At 44.7% G+C, this 20,940-nt stretch overlaps 1 protein-coding gene across 1 annotated transcript in view; it reads right to left on the reverse strand.

Moving 5' to 3' along the window:
- LOC120943022 overlaps positions 1-20,940 on the reverse strand; it is a 63,765-nt gene that overhangs the window by 31,164 nt on the left and 11,661 nt on the right. Inside the window, exons 7-10 of the mRNA XM_040356073.1 lie at positions 19,731-19,840; positions 9,050-9,253; positions 8,866-8,940; positions 21-215 (exon numbers count right to left, since the gene is read on the reverse strand). Of these exons, the coding sequence (XP_040212007.1) occupies positions 21-215; positions 8,866-8,940; positions 9,050-9,253; positions 19,731-19,840 (584 nt within the window). The remainder of the gene's footprint in view (positions 1-20; positions 216-8,865; positions 8,941-9,049; positions 9,254-19,730; positions 19,841-20,940) is intronic.

Consider the following 20,940-nt stretch of genomic DNA (forward strand, 5'->3'; position numbering starts at 1 on the left):
AGTTTAATTAATTGATTTACCTGTCACCTCTTTGTCTTTGGGATCCAGTTGTTCCCAGTCCTTGATCACCTTACTTGCTACTTCTTCCCATAATTTCTTCTTCACTTGCTTGTTACGGTGATGTGGATGCTTGCGGTCATATATTGCAGACCGGGCCTGAACCTCCCTGAAGAACTTGACAGGATTCTGAGAAAGTTCTGACAAATCTGCAATTTCTGTATAAACAATCAATATTTTAGATTATCTATGCAATAGTAACCCTATGTACTGTATTACTGTCAGTGAAGGCAACAACCCCCAACATTGATGTCAGTGGTTACAATGAACATTGGTGTGAGTAGGCTGCAGTGATGACCCCCATAATTGCTGTCAGTGTCCCACCATTGGTGTCAGTCATGTCTGGAATTACCACCATCAGGGCTGGACTGGGACAAAAATTTGGCCCTGGACTTCATCCAGACTGGCCTACTTTGACAGGTCTCTCCCATGGCGGCCGGACAACTCTCGCACCCCCCCCCCCCCCCCCCCGGCCACCCAAGCCCTCTCTCCCCCTTCACTAGCCACTAGTCGTTCTACTTTATTAGAGTAGAATGGCTGGTACTGGTACTCTTATAGGCAGTACCAGTGGGGAAGCTAGACATTATTTCACCCGGGGCATAGAATCAGTTCGGTGCCCCCCCCCTTATGGGACAAGATTAGGCAGAAGTGAGAAACTCCCAGGCCATAGCTGTTGAGTCAGCTGTCTGTCCCCTCCCCCATGCTACTCTGTCGTCCCCCCTGCTCCTCTGGTCCTCCCCCTGCTTCTCTGTTCCCCCCAGGTGAGCGCTGCGGGGAGGGAGAGGAGGTGAGCGCTGCGGGAAGGGAGAGACAGAGGAGCGGAGGGGGGCGGCAGTCCGCTGTCACTGAAGCCGGCCCACTGAGCCATTGGCCCGCCGGGAAACTCCCTGTAGTCCCAATGGCCAGTCTTTGTGTCAGTCTTTTAACCCACCAGAGCACACAATTTGAAGCTCATGTCTGCGTCTGCTGCACTTAGGTTCTTTGGCCATTTCAGCACAGCTATGATCTCGTTTCAGTGGAATGCTGATTCACCACCTACCAAAGAACCACGCACCATGTGCCAGAGGTCCTCCTCAATGACATTGCTCTGGTGATCACAGAAATACACCCCCCTGGCCTTGCATGCCATCTCATTACGCTGCTGATCACTGCTACAAACCACTATCCAAAAGTCACTTGTAGCTAAGCATAGCAATCAGCAACATTTCATAAAAATGCATTAGAAGCAATTGTTGCTAGCGCTTTTGTCGCTGGGCAGAAATGCTGCTTAATTTTGGTCGCTGAATAACACAGCGATAATCTCTCTAAAAATATTACGGTTTGTTATCAAGGAATCACTTTAACAAATCAGGAGGCTGTTAACTGCTGCAACAAAATAATACAATTTCCCCTGTGTCAGCCTTAAAGGTGTTGTAAAGGTAAACATTTTGTTTTCCTAAATATCTTCCTTTACCTTAGTGCCGTCCTCCTTCACTTACCTCATCCTTCCATTTTGTATGGAACTCCACACAGTAATGCGAGGCTTTCTCCCTGGTGTGGAGAAAGCCTCTTGAGGGGGGAGGGGGCGAGCAGGCAAGTCAGGACTTTGCAGATAGAGAAAGGAGCTGTGTGTTAGTGGGCGTCCTGACACTCCTGCTCGCCCCCTCCCCCTTCAAGAGGCTTTCTCCACACCAGGGAGAAAGCCTCGCATTACTGTGTGCAGTTACAGACAGAAGAACAGGAAGTGAGGATTTCTCAGAAGAAATAAGGACATTGAAAAGCAAAATGGAAGGATGAGGTAAGTGAAGGAGGACTGCACTAAGGGAAAGGAAGCCATTTAGGGAAACTTTTTTTTACCTTTACAACCCCTTTAAGGCAAAAAGCATATTTCTTATTTTATTTTCAATATAGTAAGTAAGTGGCTCAGGGAGAGGACTCAGGGGCAGGAAATAAGAATGGGCGACACACGCACATGAAGTGTACTCTTGCAGTGACACTAACAGCAGTGTGCAGCAGCACAGATCACTGACACGTCCTCTCCTGAGTCACAGTGACAGTCTCTATCCATGCCAGGTGGTCCCCTCAGTCCCCTTTAGTCCAAACAGCACTGTCAGGGCCGCTCCCAGCTTGCCTTGCTCCCATTCCACAGACCCACACACGAGGCTCTGGCCGCTCCGCTCGGCTACTTTGCGCCATGTCATCACACGACATGCTCAGGCACCGTCTCCGCCAGGCCCCCACCGGTACCACCTGAACACACTGCAGCAAGCACTTGGATGGTCCTTGCCAGCTTCAGGCCCAATTCCAAGTCAAGCGTCACAGCCATATTTTTTTACTGGAAACTTTATCCTCTTACTGGCATTTACTGGCAGGAGAAAAGTGGCTGTTTTTTACTGGCTGCCAGTAAAAATACTGACGATTGGCAACACTGGCTCATGGACCAGCAATCACTGCATAAGTGACAAACACAGGAGGTCATATGGGATGAAACGAGTAATACATGCAGGGTTACAAATTACTTCAACCACTTAAGACCCGGACCATTATGCAGGTTAAGGACCTTGCCCCTTTTTGCAATTCGGCACTGCATCGCTTTAACTGACTGCGACGTGGCTCCCAAACTAAATTGGCGTCTTTTTTTCTGACAAATAGAGCTTTCCTTTGGTGGTATTTGATCACCTCTGCAGTTTTTATTTTTTGAGCTATAAACAAAAATAGAGCGTCAATTTTGAAAAAAATGCAATATTTTTTACTTTTTTCTATAATAAATATCCCCCAAAAAAGATATAAAAAGTTTTTCTTCTCGTATTAGGCTGATACGTATTCTTCTACATATTTTTGGTAAAAAAAAAAATTGCAATAAGTGTTTAACGATTGGTTTGCGCAAAATTTATAGCGTTTACAAAATAGGGGATAGTTTTATGGCATTTTTATTGATAATTAATTTTTTACGACTAATAGCGGCGATCAGCATTTTTTTTTTTGTGACTGCGACATTATGACGGACACATCGGACAATTTTGACACATTTTTGGGACCAGTGTCATTTTCACAGCAAAAAATGCTATAAAAATGCACTGATTACTGTGAAAATGACAATTGCAGTTTAGGAGTTAACCACAAGGGGGCGCTGTAGGGGTTAAGTGTGACCTCATATGTGTTTCTAACTGTAGAGGGGTGGGGCTGGACGTGTGCCATCATTGATCGTCTTTCCCTATATCAGGGAAGAGATGATCAATGACATTGCCACAATGAAGAACGGGGAAGCTGTGTTTACACACATATGTGTAAATAATAATGCGCTAAAACAACTGATTAAGTGAAGTGTCAACACATCAAAATTACTGGAGGAGAAAGACAATATTATACAAAGAATAAAGTTCCAAATTTCATTTGTAAATCGTCCCTTGATGCTATAATCCTAAAAGCAACTCAGCTGCACCTTCCCAGACCACACATACACAGTGTGTGAGATATCAACAGCTTGATGATGTGATAATCAAACTTGTCAGGTCAGAATGTGCTTTCCACCAGGTATTCACGTGCTCAAATATGCAAAGAAAAGGGAGACAGAAAAGACCGATAGTGTGATACCGTAAATAAAACATTGGCGTCTCACAATACTCAGAATATCACTCACGAATCCTCGGTAATATTAAGGCTTCAACGTGTGTGCATGTGTGCTGCTCAGCTTGTCAGGCTCCTCATCCGGCACCTCCGTGCATCCCGTCACTCAAGCTCCTCCCCCACGCGTATCGTCACTGGACACGTGACTTAATACACACACCTCTCCCCGTTCTTCAGCTCCTGTGACCGACCACGGGACACCGGCGGCGATCGGGTCCGCGGGTCCCATGGCCGCGGTCATGGAGCTTCGGACCAGGTCGCGGGCGCGTGCGCGACCCAAGGCTGGGCACTTAAAGAGGACGTACCCATACGTGATTGTGCCCAGCCGTGCCATTCTGCCGACGTATATGTGCAGGAGGCGGTCCTTAAGTGGTTAATAAAATCACCATTGCCATGTAATACCATTATGTATCTATGTTATCTTGTTTTAGTTGTCCTTGGGCTGGTCTGGGTTCTCCCTTTTTATTTACATTTTGTTGAACATTATGTAAAATTCCTGGAACGTGAAACAAATGAGCCTCAAGCAGATTAACAAAATAAGGATTTTTGACTTACTAATAAAATCACCATAATAAATCATTATACTTGGGCTTTATGAAGCTACCTTCGGGTGAGTTACACTGGCAAAAAATCTGTAGAAAATAAGCTGTGAAAACCCTGCTATATAACCCCTCCTACTCCCAGCTGGCCACAGTTTTGTAGCAAGCAATAGGGCAATCATAAAGAACACATGGGTTGGATTTGTGTCCGGTACTGTGCTCCAGAAAACTAGTTTTACTGATAATTCTAAATCCTATTTTCCTTGTCATTGAGAACAATACACAGGGCTAAATTCAGATAGGTGAGTCCCCGCGCCGAACGAACTGCGCATGCGCCGTCTGTAAAATTTCCCAGCGTGCATTGCTCTAAATGACGTCACTAGGACGTCATTGGTTTCGACGTGAACGTAAATTACGTCCATCCGTATTCGCGAACGACTTACGCAAACGACGTAAAAAATTCAAAACTCGGCGCGGGAACGACGGCCATACTTAACATAGGATACGCCGCATATAGCAGGGGTAACTATATGCCGGAAAAAGCCGAACGCAAGCGACGTAAAAAAAAAAGCGCCGGGCGGTCGTTTGTTTCTGAATCCGCGTATCTCCTCATTTGCATATTCCTCACGTATACAAACGTAAGCGCCACCTAGCAGCCAGCGTGAGATTGCAGCCTAAGTTCCGACGGTGTAAGTCACTTACACCTGTCGGATCTTAGGGAGATCTATGTGTAACCTGATTCTATGAATCAGGCGCATAGATACGACGGCCGGACTCAGAGATACGACGGCGTATCAGGAGATACACCGTCGTATCTTCTTTCTGAATCCGGGCCCCATGCTCTATACTTGTTACAACTAGGACGTGCAAAAGCAGTCCAACCGAGGGGTGGGCAATTGAGCTAATTAGGCTAACAGACCCACACCACGCTCTCGGTGATAACCATAACAAGGGTACATCAAGAGTGTAAATCTCCCTAATAGGGACACAGACAGCAATAAAAATCCTGACAGGTGTTCCAATCCCCTGCCACTCTACTCAAAATTAAAACTTTTAGTTCTACCTTAAAAGGGGATCATCCAAGTACCCAACAACATGAGTATGTAGCATAGTCAAAACTGGGGCAAGCACCATGGTGAAGACCCAATGGGCTGTGAACAGGCCAAGAGGGAAGAGTGGGAAATTGGTATAGCTGATCCCCTACTGCAAACCGAAAATAGCATTGATGGGGTCGTAATATGGAAATGTGCAAATAAGCATCTAAGATGTCTATTAGGCCTCGTACACACCAGCGGATCTGTCCGCTGAAAACGGTCCGCCGGACCGTTTTCATCAGACATGTCCGCTGTCGGATTTCTGTCTGATGGTTGTACACACCATAAGACAGAAATCCGCGCGGACAGACAGCGCGGTGACGTGGCCGCGCCGATGACGCGGCGTCGTGCGCGACCCTGGAAGGTCAATGCTTCCACGCATGCGTCGAATCACTTCGACGCATGCGAGGGATGGCGGCCGATCGGACATGTCCGGTGAGTCTGTACAGACGACCGAACATGTCCGACGGACATGGTTCCAGCGGACATGTTTCTTAGCATGCTAAGAAACATGTGTCCGCTGGAAACTGTCCGATCCGCCGGACAATTGTCCGGTCGGCCGTACACACGACCGAACATGTCTGCTGAAACTGGTCCGTCTGTATATATATATATATATATTGTGTTATATGTATGGCACAGTATATATATGTGTTACATCCAGGCATTCAAGATTACACATCAAAGGATGTTTGCTGACCAAAGGCCAAACGTTGTGGCCAAACGACACGTATCAAAAGGTACAGAGGACCCTTTGATGTGTTAATCTTATCTAAGACTACCTAGGTGTGTGAGATGGCCTGGTACTTCCTTACATACATAAGGAAGTATTTATTAATGGTAATTAGACTTGAGGGGATATTCATTCAGGGAAACATTTGGTTGACCTGGAAGAACCCCTCCCTCCAGTGTGAGACAAATATTTGAGACACTCAAGCTGGCATTCAGTTAGTCTTGTCACTCTGATATAAGGGCACAGGTCTAGGAAGAGATTTGAATTATATACTTTTTGTATCATCTGTGGACTTTGGACTTTGTTCGTTATTGGAAGTTAATTAAAATGCGTTCTCTGGAGAGCATTTGTGTTGCTGCGGAACAAAATAATTTATAGTCATCATACTAACATCTAAACATAAATTATCTAAGAAGACTGGACACTATGGGGTAGATCCACATACAATAGCGCATTATTACGCCGGGCGTTGCGTATCTAAGATACACTACGCCGCCGTAACCTTTTTTTTCGAATCCTCAAAGAATTTGCGCCGTAAGTTATGGCGGCGTAGTTTATCTTTGGCGGCGTAATGGAGCGGCATTCAAATCTCTGTGATGGGGGCGTGTTTTATGTAAATACGTCGTGACCCGACGTAAACAACATTTTTTTTAACTGCGCATGCGCCGTCCGTGGGGGTATCTCAGTGCGCACGCTCGAAATTAACCCGGAACAAGCCAATGCTTGACGTCATTCTACGCAAATCCCTATTCGCGAACAACTTACGCAAACGACGTAAAAATTTAAAATTTCTACGTGGGAACGACGGCCATACTTAACACTGAGTACGCCACCATATAGCAGCTTTAACTATACGCCGGAAAAAGCCGAACGCAAACGACGTAAAAAAATGCGCCGGCCTGACGTACGTTTGTGGATCGCCGTAACTAGCTCATTTGCATACTCAACGCGGAATTCGACGGAAACGCCACCTAGCGGCCGCCAAAAAATTGCATCTTAGATCCGACGGCGTACTAAGACGTACGCCTGTTGGATCGACCCGAGATGCCGTTGTATCTTGTTTTGTGGATACAAAACAAAGATACGACGCGGGAAATTTAAAATTACGCCGGCGTATCAATAGATACGCTGGCGTAATTCTTTTGTGGATCTGCCCCTATATATTTATATCACTACAATAACCCCTCATGGGCATACACCAGCAGGAGTATTTAGGGACAGAGCTCTACTCAAGGCAGACCATAGCCCTGGACTTGTAAAGCGATCTGTCTCCACGTGCTGCACAACATGCAAAGGCTAGTGCCCCCAGCAAAATCAAGTGCATGGCAGCAATGCTACAGACCAATCTCACATCTTCCATCTAGTAGGGTCAGAGTATGGCCCCCTAAAGCTTTGGAACTAGCAGCAGCATTATAAACCACAGTGGCTCTGATGCAGCTGGAATCTTGATAGAAGAGTTGTCTTGGTGGACATCACCATCAGAAAGAAATAGAGAGAGAAAACGTTGATAGAAAGAAGGTAAGATTCTCTCAATAAAAAGGAAAGAGCTCCATCACCTAAGGACACTCACAAAAAACTGAGCATAATTGGGAATGGGAGGGGTTATATAGGGGGATGTCCCTGCAGCTTCTTTTTTGCCAATGTCCAATCATCTGAAGGTAGCTACACATAACCCAACTGTAATGATTGCCCCACACATATATACTGCTGCCGGGTGGCCGGGCAGTGGGAAATTATGTACCTGTAAGTGATTTTGTGCATAAGGTCTGGGACATGCACGCCACCAGCGACCCCCTCCCGCTGTGATTGGACACAGTGGGAGCCAATCAGCAGGTCCAGCGGACGCGATGTCCGCCAGACCAGTCGATTGTTCACAGGAAAGGCACAACGGTGGTCTGCCTATGAAAACAAGGCACATCGCTGTTCTGTGAGAGGGAAAGATAGAGAGCTTGTGTTTCTACAAAGCAGAAACATGGATCTCTTTCTTTCCCCAGTCAAAGAACTTCCCCCCCAGTTACAAAGGACCCCCTAGGGACACACTTAACCTTCTGATCACCCCTGATGTTAACCCCTTCCCTACCAGTGTCATTAGTACAGTGACAGTGCTTTTTTTTAGCACTTATCACCGTATTGGTGTCACTGGTCCCCAAAAAGTGTCAAAAGTGACAGGTGTCTGATCTGTCCGCCGAAAATGTCGCAGTCCTGCTTATAATCGCTGATCGCCGCCATTACTAGTAAAATAAATAAATAAATAAAAAATCCATAAAAATATCCCATAGTTTGTAGATGCTATAACTTTTGCGCAAAGCAATCAATATACACTTATAGGGATTTTACCAAAAATATGTAGCAGAATACATATTGGCCCAAACTGATGAAGAAATTTGATTTTTTTATTTTTTTTTCATTAGATTTGTTTTATAACAGAAAGTAATATATATATATATATATATATATATATATATATATATATATATATATATATATATATATATATATATATATATATATATATATATATATATATATATTATTTTTTTTTTTTTTTTTTTTTTTTTTTTTTAAATTGTCAGTCTTTTTTTGGTTATAGCACAAAAAATAAAACCCAAAAATGTGATCAAATACCACCAAACAAAAACTCTCTTTGTGGGAAAAGACATAAATTTTATATTGGTACTTCGTCACATGACCTCGCAATTATCAGTTAAAGTAACGCAATGCCGTATCGGAGCTGAAGTGGGTAAAGAACCTGTGTCCTGTACTGTATGACTGACTGGTAAATATGCAGATCAATGTAATTTCATCATCATGCAATACCGATATTTATCTATGTTACCTTGTTTTGCTTTTATCTGGGCGGGTTTGGGTTCTCCCTTTTTTTCCACATTTTGTTGAATTTTATTTGCAATTCCTGGAACATGAAGAGAGTGAAACTCAAGCAGAGTTACTGGTGGCATCAGGAAAAATACGCAGATCAATGTAATTTCATTGTAAATGTAATATGAATATTTATCTCTTACCTTGTTTTGGTTCTTCTTGGGCTGGACTTGGTCTTCCCATTTTATGCACATTCTGTTTAGTTTTATGTGACGGTCCTGCAACAACTCTGTCTTCTTGTCTTATTTTCTTTGCTGGGGGTTCCGAGCTTGATACAGTATCATCATTTGGTGTTGCATCTTTAGAACCCATGCTAGGCACTTGCATATATCTCACTCTTTTAGAAGCTTTAAAAAGGCACAAAAACACGTAAGAATATCAAGTAAACCTTTCAGCAACACCTAAATTGAAAAAAATATCCAACACATTAAAAATACATAATGCCACAAAAAAAGTGTGTCTCCCTGCCCACTTCCCACAGCTCAGCTGTCTGGCCCTTTTTTAACACATGTGCAGCCGATCGCACTGTTGCAATTTGCAATCACTGCCGCAAGCAAATCAAGCGCAAAAACACCAGCTATTTGGGTACCATGGGCCAGATTCACAGCGGAGATACTCCGTCGTATCTCTCAGAGTATCTATGCGACTGATTCATAGAACCAGTTACGCATAGATATCCCTAAGATCCGACAGGTGTAATTGTTTTACACTGTCGGATCTTAGGATGCAGTACCGCGGCCGCCGCTGGGGGGGAGTTTGCGTCGTAAACCAGCGTCGGGTATGCAAATTAGGAGTTACGGCGATCCACGACGGATTTTCGCGCTCGCTACTTCGCTGCTAGTCTAGTTTCCCGTCGCAAAGTTAGTCGTTATTTGACCTGCCCTAACTTTACACAGCAATCGTATTGATGTATAAAGTATGGCCGTCGTTCCCGCGTCGAAATGTAAAAATTAACGTCGTTTGCGTAAGCCGTCCGGGAATACGGAATTACACTACGCGCGTCGCCGTTCGAAAAAATTACGTCACTGCGCGCAAAGCACGGCGGGAATTCCGAAACGGAGCATGCGCAGTAGGTCTGGCGCGGGAGCGTGCCTAATTTAAATGGCACACGCCCATTTGAATTGGGCCGCCTTGCACCGGACGTATTTACGATACACCGCCGCAAGTTTCCAGGTAAGTGCTTTGTGGATCGGGCACTAAAACTGGAAACTTGCGGCGGTGTAACGTAAACGGGTTACGTTACACGGCCGCAAATGTATGTGAATCTGGCCCCATATGCTTGACAAGGCATTTAACTTTAGTTAAAAGTAAAAGTCATACATGGGAGTTTACTCCCACTTTAATGTGGACCATTTACACATAACATACCCAAAGTAATTGACTTTTACTTAAAGGGTAACTCCACTTTCGTGGGGAAAATGAAGAAAAATTAATATAGCGCATATAATTGCGACATTAATCATATTGTAATTGAATGCTATTAAAAATTACCTCTCCTTTTCAATCTGCAGTCAATGTAATTTTCTGAGAATGCAATATGGCTACCTGGAGGTGTTCTGTACACAGAGGGGCAGATCCATAAAGATCTACCTATCTTTAGGCAGGCGTAGCGTATCTAAGATACACTACGCCGCTGTAACTTACTTTTTATTCTTGTGAATCCTCAAAGAATCTGCGCGGTAAGTTACGGCGGCGTAGTGTATCTATTGCGGCGTAAGGGCGCGCAATTTCAAATGGGAGGGATGGGGGCGTGTTCTATGCAAATACGTCGTGACCCGACGTAAACTGCGTTTTTTTTAACGGTGCATGCGCCGTCCTTAAAATATCCCAGGGTGCATTGCGACAAAGTACGCCGCAAGGACATCATTGGATTCGACGTGAAAGTAAATGACGTCACATTCCTATTCACAAACGACTTACGCAAACGACGCAATTTTTTTTAAATTAGACGCGGGAACGATGGCCATACTTAACATTGAGTACGCCACCATATAGCAGCTTTAACTATACGCCGGGAAAAGCCGAACGGAAACTACGTAAAAAAATGCGACGGACGCTTGTACGTTCGTGGATCGTCGGAAATAGCTAATTTGCATACTCGACGCGACGCCACCTAGCGGACATCGAAAAATTGCATCTAAGATCCGAAGGCGTACGAAGACGTACGCCTGTCGGATCTAACCCAGATGCCGTCGTATCTTGTTTTGAGGATTGAAAACAAAGATACGACGCGGGAATTTTGAAATTACGCCGGCGTATCAATAGATACTTTCTTTGTGGATCTACCCCTATATATTTTTTTTTCTAACACCCTAGAGAATAAAATGGCGGTCTTTGCAATACTTTTTGTCACACCGTATTTGTGCAGCGGTCTTAAAAGCGTGCTGTTTTTGTAAAAGACAACAGTAAAGTTAGTCCAATTTTTTTATATTGTGATAGATAATGTTACGCAGAGTAAATTGATACCCAACATGTCACGCTTAAAAATTGCGCCCGCTCGTGGAATGGCGACACACTTTTACCCTTAAAAATCTCCATAGGTGACATTTAAAAATTTCTACAGGTTGCATGTTTTGAGTTACAGAGGAGGTCCAGGGCTAGAATTATTGCTCTCACTCTAATGATTGCGGCGATACCTCATAGGTGTGGTTTAAACACTGTTTTCATATGCGGGCATTACTCACGTATGCGTTCGCTTCTGCGCGCGAGCTCGTCAGGACGGGGGGGCTTTAAAAAAAAAAATCCTTATTTATTTTACTTTATTTTAGTTATTTTGACACTGTTTTTTTTTTTTTTTTAATTTGTTCGTTTTTTTTCCTATTACAAGGAATGTAAACATCCTTTGTAATAGAAACAAGCATGACAGGTCCTCTTTAATATGACATCCGGGGGTCAAAAAGACCTCAGATCTCATATTTGGACTAAGATGCAATAAAAGGAAATAATGGGCCAGATTCTCAAAGGCGTTACGACGGCGCAACACCATTAGCGCCGTCGTAACACCTCATCTGGCCCCGGGTATCTATGCAACTGATTCTCAGAATCAGTTGCGCATAGGTACCCATTAGATCTGACAAGCGTAAGGCTGTTACGCTGTCAGATCTTGAGGCCAGGTTCACACCTATGCGAATTGAGTGCGGCTTAAACCGCATCTAATTCGCAGGACATTTCAAAATACATTGTTTTCAATGAGGCTGGTTCACATATGTGCGATGCATCTGCACTGCGCATTGCCTCCAAACCGTGTGCGGTTTTTATGTCTTGCGGTGCGGCTCAGGTGCGAATTCAGTCCCATTATCTTCTATGGGTACGCAGCTGAATTCGCAGATGTGTTCATTTCTCTTCAGTATTTGTCTCATTCAGTTCAATACACTTCCCCCCTCCCCCTCCCCTCTCCCAGGTCTCCAAATTCGCACCTGATCTGCAGCTAAAATGCAGTTGATCTGCAGAACACCTTATAGAGAAATTCGCAAAGACAACGGAGCTCCAAAACGCAACGCACTAGTGTGATTCAGGCCTAAAAGTAATTTTTTTCCCGCCGCTAGGTGTCGCATCGTCGCTTTTCCCCGTCGTCTATGCAAATTAGGTAAGTACGGCGATTCCCGAACATACGCGAGGTCGACGCAGCGAATTAACGTCGTTTGCGTAGCGTACCCAACGCGTAAGGTTGCCCCTGCTAATTAGCAGGCGCAACCAATGTTAACGATGGCCGTCGTTCCCGCGTCGAATTCAATAAAAATTGCGTCGTTTGCGTAAGACGTCCGTGAATGGCGCTGGACGCCATTTACGTATACATCTAGGCAAATGACGTCGGGGCGACGTCATTTAGCGCAATGCACGTCGGGTAATTTACCCGACGGAGCATGCGCAGTACGCTCGGCGCGGGAGCGCGCCTAATTTAAATGTGCCCTCCCCATTTGAATTGGGCGGGCTTGCGACGAGCAATCTAACGCTACACCGCCGCAAGTTTACAGGTAAGTGTTCTGAGAATCAGGATGTAAACCTGTAGACCTGCGGCGGTGTAACGTAGATCTCATATATTACGCTGCCCAGGAGCAGCGCGAATGTATGAGAATCTGGCCCAATGTCATTATATGTCATTCTAAAAAAAAAAAAAAATTGACCTAAGACCTATGGGCGGAAGTGACGTTTTGACGTCGCTTCCGCCCTGCAGTGATATGGAGACGGGTGGGGGCCATCTTCCCCTCACTCGTCTCCATACACAGCAACAAAGAGGATCCGATCGCCTCCGCCGCTACCATGACAACGGTATTCCTTATCAAACAGCCAACGTAAAACTGCGGCGGGCCGTCTGTAAGTGGTTAAAATGACAATTACTCAGTCATGCAATAATGTACCTACAGTATGTGAAATTTTTGTCCTTTTTTCTACACAAACAGAGCTTTCTTTTGGTAGTAATTAATTAAAGTCTGAACATTTAAAAAAAATATATATATTTTTTCTTTTCGTTTTGGTTATAATATTTTGCAAATTTGTAATTTTTCTTTATACTTTTTTGCCATAATTTGATACTGCTAAATATCTTTGGTAAAAATCCTTTTTTATCAGATCTCAGTCGATCCGATCCACCAAGACGGATGGCGAAAATATAGCCATACGTCTGATTTTAGCGGGAACGGATAGCAGACGGGTGTCAGTGGACACATCTCCGCTCACATCCGCCTGCCCATAGGAGTCAATGGATGGCCCGCTCAGATCCACCTGAAAAACAGACAGGCGGATCCGAACGGGCTTGCTGTGTGAAAGGGGCCTAAGGCCTGGTTCACACCTATGTATTTTTTGGTAGTTTTCCGTTTTGCAGAAACACACTACAGTCCATGTAACACGGTTTCCTATGGATGTAGTTCACATCTGTGCTTTTTATCGAAAGGGCCAGGGATTTTTTTCTGGTTCCATAGACTTCAATGGATCAAAAATATGTATTGAAGAACGCGAAATGCACCTGGAGTATGCAAACTGCAACCTGCATAGGTGTGAATGAATGAATGAGTAACTTGTATAGCGCTAAAAACGCAAACAAAATCACCTCGCCGACACTGGCGCTTTTGCAGCCAGTGTCCGCCTGTGTCTTCAGAAGAGATGGGTCTTAAAGCGGGGGTTCACCCTTAGAGGGCACTTTTTCCCCTTAGATTCTTGCTCGTTTTCTCTAGGGGAATCGGCTATTTATTTTAAAATATGTGCAGTACTTACCCGTTTACGAGATGCATCCTCTCTGTCGCTTCCGGGTATGGGCTGCGGGAATGGGCGTTCCTTCTTGATTGGCAGTCTTCCGAGAGGCTTCCGACGGTCGCATCCATCGCGTCACGATTTTCCGAAAGAAGCCGAACGTCGGTGCGCAGTATACAGCCGCACCGACGTTCGGCTTCTTTCGGCTACGAGTGACGCGATGGATGCGACCGTCGGAAGCCTGTCAATCAAGAAGGAACGCCCGCTCCCGAAGACCCATACCCGGAAGCGACGGAAGAAGATGCATCTCGAAAACGGGTAAGTACTGCACATATTTTAATACAAATAGCCGATTCCCCTAGACCAAACGAGCAGGAATCTAAGGGGAGAAAATTTTTTTTTTTATAAATGGGTGAACTCCCGCTTTAAGCTTCTTCCTGAAGGCCAGATGGTTTTCTTCCGAGCGAATGTCCGCAGGTAGAGCGTTCCATAGCCGGGGTCCTTGGACTGCGAATCTTCATTCGCCTTTTGATTTGTAGCGGGTCTTGGGAATGTGAAGGAGGTTTTGGTTAGTTGACCGGAGGGGGCGACTTGGGGTGTACCTTCCATCTGGTGCTAGAACTAAAGTAAGTTGGCCTGAGTGCTTCTCTGCCATCCAGGAGAAGCCTTGTATTTACAACATACATCAACGAATGCAAGGCTTCCTCTGATTGGCCCAGGTGGAAATTGTGACATTATCCACCTGTCTCCAGTGTTGTAACTAAAGGCGTTTAAATAAACGCCGTTAGGTAACGATGGGCCTCCTGAGGGTAACGAGTAATCTATCAGACTACTTTTTCCCTCGCGGCAACGCCGTTCCCATTACTGGGCGGCGTTACCGCAATTACTCTTACCTGTGTCAGCACTGCAGCCATCGTCCGTCGGCCATCTATTATTAAAAAGAGCGCGCCTCCTGTGTGTTACGTGATTGGCGGAACACTAATTTTCCCAGCAGAGCCTCTGTTTCGTGTTCGGCCTACCATGGATGTCCTCTCATTCGAGGCTGAGGATGAGAAGGCATCCGTGATAGGCTGAACACTAAACAGAGGCTCTGCTGGGAAAATTAGTGTTCCGCCAATCACGGAACACTCAGGACAGGAGGCGCGCTTTTTTAATAATGGATGGCCGCCGGCTCCCTCTCCCCTCCTCCTCCCTCCCTCACAGTCCGGAGCTGCCAGGAGGAGGCCAAACTGCCCGCCCGCCGGCGCCGAATCACCGACAGGCTACAGCACAGCAGGGAGCACAACATCTCTACCAAATGTGACAAGGAGAAATAGAAGAGCTGACAGCTCCGTGAGTATAACCATTGCACAATGTACTTCTCTGTCCCCAAGGAGCTCTGTTTATTGGTAAAGATGAGGGAAGAAAGCAAATCTCATCCTCTCTGACATTTCCATCATTTGAAATGCACCTGAAATGTCTATTTACTTCTGGCCAATGCAGATGATTCTATGTGTCCAAGGCTTGTTCTGCTATTGGTATAGTTATATGAAGATATGAGATCTACTATGCAGAGTACATGTGACTAATCCAGAACACTCCCCTGGAATGGATTGAACATCAGATCCCACACCTTTACCACTTATATTTACTTAAAGGGCTCATTCCCATGCTTTCCAAAACACACAGGCGCACACGCACACACATTTAACTATAGTGCTATGCACTTTGTACACATTTAACCACTTCCATACCGGGGGGCACTTACGCACCTTCCCGCCCAAGCCAATTTTCAGCTTTCAGCACTGTTGCACTTTGAATGGCAATTGCGCGGTCATGCTACACTGTACCCAAACAAAATTGGCGTCCTTTTTTCCCCACAAATAGAGCTTTCTTTTGGTGGTATTTGATCACCTCTGCGTTTTTTTTTTTTTTTTGCGCAACAACTAAAAAAAGACTGAAAATGTTGAAAAAAAAATACGTTTTTTTTTTTCTGTAAATTTTTTTGTAAATAAGTACGTTTTCTCTTTCAATTACGGGCACTGATATGGCGGCACTGATGGGCACCAATGAGATGGCACTGATGGACATCGATGAGGTAGTACTGACGGGCACAGATGAAGTGGCACTGATTGGCGGCGCTGGTATGCGGCACTGATGGGCACTCATAGGCGGCACTGATGGGCACACATAGGCGGCACTGATGGGCACTCATGGGCGGCACTCATGGGCACTCATGGGCGGCACTCATGGGCACTCATGGGCGGCACTGGGCACTCATGGGCGGCACTTATGGGTGGCACTGATGGATACTTATGGGTGGCACAGATGGGCACTGATAGGTGGGCACTGGGTATGGATGGGCACTTTGGGGTGGCACTGATGGACACTGTGGGGTGGCACTGATGGACACTGTGGGGCTGCACTGATTTACCCATGTTGCCAGTCAGTGCCCATTTGTGGGCACTGATTGGCATCTTTTTTATTTTTTAATGCTTTTTTTTTTCCCCCAGACTTTTTTTTTTTTTTTGCCCCCTTTTTCTTTGTTTGCCCTTCCCTTGTGGTCCAGGGTGGGCTTCCCTGGTGGTCCAGTGTGGCGATCCGAGGGGGGGCTGCGCTGATAAACAATCAGCACGAACCCCTCCTGTCAGGAGAGCCGCCGATCGGCTCTCCTCTACTCGCGTCTGTCAGACACGAGTGAGGAAGAGCCATCAACGGCTCTTCCTGTTTACATCGTGATCAGCCGTGATTGGACACGGCTGATCACGTGGTAAAGAGCCTCCGTGAGAGACTCTTTACCTTGATCGGTGTTGCGGGGAGTCAGACTGACACCCTGCAACAACGATCGCCGCGATGCGCGCCCCCGTCATATGACGTCCAGTCAGGATTCTACAACCACTTTGCCGACGTCAATCTGTCATTGGCGGGCGGCAAGAGGTTAATGAGCATTCTGTAACATTTTGCTGCTTTGCAACATCAATAGAACCTTGCTGGGCAGGTGGAGTGTGATGATGATATTAATAATTGTACACAGTACGAAATGTTCTAAAATACTGTATATAGTGTTTTTATTCTTCAATCAGTTAATATAAACATCTTTGATATTAAAGATGTTATAGAACGTAATAGCATTGTAGAATATAAAAAAAAAAATCTCAGTTACTTTTCCGAGTAACTAGTTACTTTGCTAATAAAGTAACTGAGTCACTAACTCACTTACTTTTTCGGGCAAGTAACTTGTAATTGTAACTAATTACTTTTTTAACCACTTAACCCCCGGACCATATTGCTGGTCAAAGACCAGAGCACTTTTTGCGATTCGGGACTGCGCCGCTTTAACTGACAATTGCGCGGTCGTGCGACGTGGCTCCCAAACAAAATTGGCGTCCTTTTTTTCCCACAAATAGAGCTTTCTTTTGGTGGTATTTTATCACCTCTGCAGTTTTTATTTTTTGCGCTATAAACAAAAATAGAGCGACAATTTTGAAAAAAAATAATATTTTTTACTTTTTGCTATAATAAATATCCCCCAAAAATATATAAAAAAAAAATTTTTTCCCTCAGTTTAGGCCGATACGTATTCTTCTACCTATTTTTCATAAAAAAAATCGCAATAAGCGTTTATTGATTGGTTTGCGCAAAAGGTATAGCGTTTACAAAACAGGGGGTATTTTTATGGCATTTTTATTAATATATTTTTTTTACTAGTAATGGCGGCGATCAGCGTTTTTTTTTTTCAGTACTGCGACATTATGGCGGACACTTCGGACACTTTTGACACATTTTTGGGACCATTGGCATTTTTATAGCGATCAGTGCTATAAAAATGCATTGGATTACTTTAAAAATGCCACTGGCAGTGAAGGGGTTAACACTAGGGGGCGGGGAAGGGGTTAAGTATGCCTGGGTGTGTTCTTACTGTGGGGGGGGGTGACCTCACTACAGTGTCACCTTAAGAGCATTATAGGCCCCCGGGCAATACAGTGCACTGGGGCCCTGTCTACACAATCACGCACAAGAATTTACTGACAAAAATCATTAAATTTACTGGCAGAACCAAATTTTTTACTGCCACTGCAAAAAAAATACCTAAAATTACAGTTTTCAGTGCCGAACAAATGTTAGTATTTAAACTATAATCATATAGATGGTGCTATTAGAAATGTGTTTAAGTTAAACAAAAGTAAAAAAAATAAAATGTCTTCATTGACATGAAGGTCAGGTTACTATAACGCAGCCAGCACAGAGTTTCCTCTTACATCAGAGTCTGCAGGATTCCCCCTTACAGTGAAAGGGACCTCTTATGTAAAGGGGAATGCTGCAGATCATGATCTAAGGGGGGAACTCTGATGTTGAGGGGGGCTCTGGTGACCAGAGACCACCTTATATCAGAGTCCACTGCTTTTTCTTTCCCACTTACATCAGGGTCCACATACTAAGTTCCCCCTTGCATTGTAAGGGGGAATCCTGCAGACTCTGATGTAAAGGGGAACCAGAGACCACCTTCCGTAGAGTAAATACACTAAGGTAAGGGGGGTCACTAATATAGGAGGGGGAACCCTTACATCAGTGCCCCCTTACATTTTTGCATTCACTCCCCCCTTATATCAGCAACCCCCCGCACTCGTGGAGGACTGGATCTTCTCTGTGATTTCCGCAAACTGGGCATGGGCAGTTCTAACCCGTCACTCTCCACAATTTTTTACTGGGGTTGCTGGGCAGCTGGTGGGGCCCCCCAGGCAAGCGGGGCCCCCGGGCAACTGCCCAGCGTGCCCAATGGAAAAGATGGCCCTGCCTCACTAGGGGAAACACTGATCCTCTGTTCATACATTGTATGAACAGAAGATCAGCATTTCCCTCCCTGACAGGACCGAGAGCTGTGTGTTTACACACACAGCTCCCGGTCCCCGCTCTGTAACGAGCAATCGCGGGTGCCCGGCGGCGATCGAGCCCGCCGGGCACACGCACGGGAGTCGGGGGCGCGCCTCCAGCGGCGCGCACGCGCCCCTAGTGGCCGCTCGAGGAGCGGACGTATAGCTACGGGCTCTCGCCCAGAAGAGCCGACCTGCCGCCGTATAATGACGGTGGCTGGTCGGCTAGTAGTTAAAGGAAGATGAACAACACTGCCTGTCTCCCTATCTCAACCAATCAGATGAAGCCTTGTATTCAATGATATTCAATGATAAGAGAGCGTCCTGACTCTCCTGTAGTCCAAGGGAGGGGGGCGAGCACGACACTCCACACCAGGGAGAAAGCCTTGCATTACTGTGTGGAGTTACAGACAGAAGAACAGGAAGTGAGGATTTCTCAGAAGAAATAAGGACATTTAAAAGCAAAATGGAAGGATGAGGTAAGTGAGGGAGGACTGCACTGAGGGAAAGGAAGATATTTAGGGAAAACATTTTTTACCTTTACAATCCCTTTAAAGTGGGATTAGGTGATATCATGGTCGTAGTATTATAGTTGTTGGATCATTGGCTTTGAAAACGTCTAACAAATTTTGATTATTTACATTTTTCAATTGAGGTTTGTTTTCTGATAAAAATTCTGTAATTTGTTCCGTGAATGATAAAATTAAACACTTATCCTCATCAATGTCATTTGACACGTTATCCTGTGAAAATCTTTTGGGTACAGTTTGAAAACCTTTTAAGTTACCTTGTTTATGTAAATTGATCTTGTTTGCTGCAATTCTTTGTTCTTTAACATTTTCATGATCCTGTTGCACATCATTCTGCTCACCGTTAATGGCAAAACTGGAAGATGTTCTGTCAGAAACAATGATAGATTGTATGAATATAGACAAATACCTTGTTTTTTTCAAATAGCTAGTAAAAAAAAAAAAAAACAGGTGACAGATAGCAGGAGTTTAAAAAAGGTAAAAGTTGCAAAGGTTAGTGGTCACAAAATATGTCCTTAGGTTGGTGGTCAGTTGAAGTAAAAAGAAAAAGGTTTCTTAAAGGAGTTGTAAAGGTAAAAAAAAATCCCCTAAATATCTTCCTTTCCCTTAGTGCAGTCCTCCTTCACTTACCTCATCCTTCCATTTTGCTTTTAAATGTCCTTATTTCTTCTGAGAAATCCTCACTTCCTGTTCTTCTGTCTGTAACTCCACACAGTAATGCGAGGCTTTCTCCCTGGTGTGGAGTGTCGTGCTCGCCCCCTCCCTTGGACTACAGGAGAGTCAGGACACTCTCTACGTTGCAGATAGAGAAAGGAGCTGTGTGTTAGTGGGCATCCTGACTCTCCTGTAGTCCAAGGGAGGGGGGCGAGCACGACACTCCACACCAGGGAGAAAGCCTCGCATTACTGTGTGGAGTTACAGACAGAAGAACAGGAAGTGAGGATTTCTCAGAAGAAATAAGGACATTTAAAAGCAAAATGGAAGGATGAGGTAAGTGAAGGAGGACGGCACTAAGGGAAAGGAAGATATTTAGGAAAAATTTTTTTACCTTTACAACCCCTTTAAGTCAGGGGACAGTGGAAGAAGTCTATAAACTACATGCATGCAAAGTAGAGGCAAAACTTTTTATCTTTATTTTGGATAGAGTAAGGGAGGGTTATAACTTTTTTTTTTGCCATTTGTGTCCCATTGGGGAGATTACCCTTCACTTCCTGTCCTATAAACAAAACTGGAAGTGAGAGAAAATCCTTCCCAACCCATAATTGTCACAAGAAATTACGTCCCCTTTTGGAAGATTTCCCTTCTATTCATGTTCTGGGGACAACCCAAAACTTGTCCACAAAAATTTTTCTTTACTTGAATTTTGGTGATAACGGTAAGCAAATGAAAGTGAAACAAACCCAACAGGTGCTCTTTTTTATAAAAACAAAAAAAAACGTTGCATTTAGTTATACTTTAACCACTTCA

The sequence above is a fragment of the Rana temporaria genome, chromosome 6 (genome assembly GCF_905171775.1).
Source record: "Rana temporaria chromosome 6, aRanTem1.1, whole genome shotgun sequence".
NCBI classification, from domain to species: domain Eukaryota; kingdom Metazoa; phylum Chordata; class Amphibia; order Anura; family Ranidae; genus Rana; species Rana temporaria.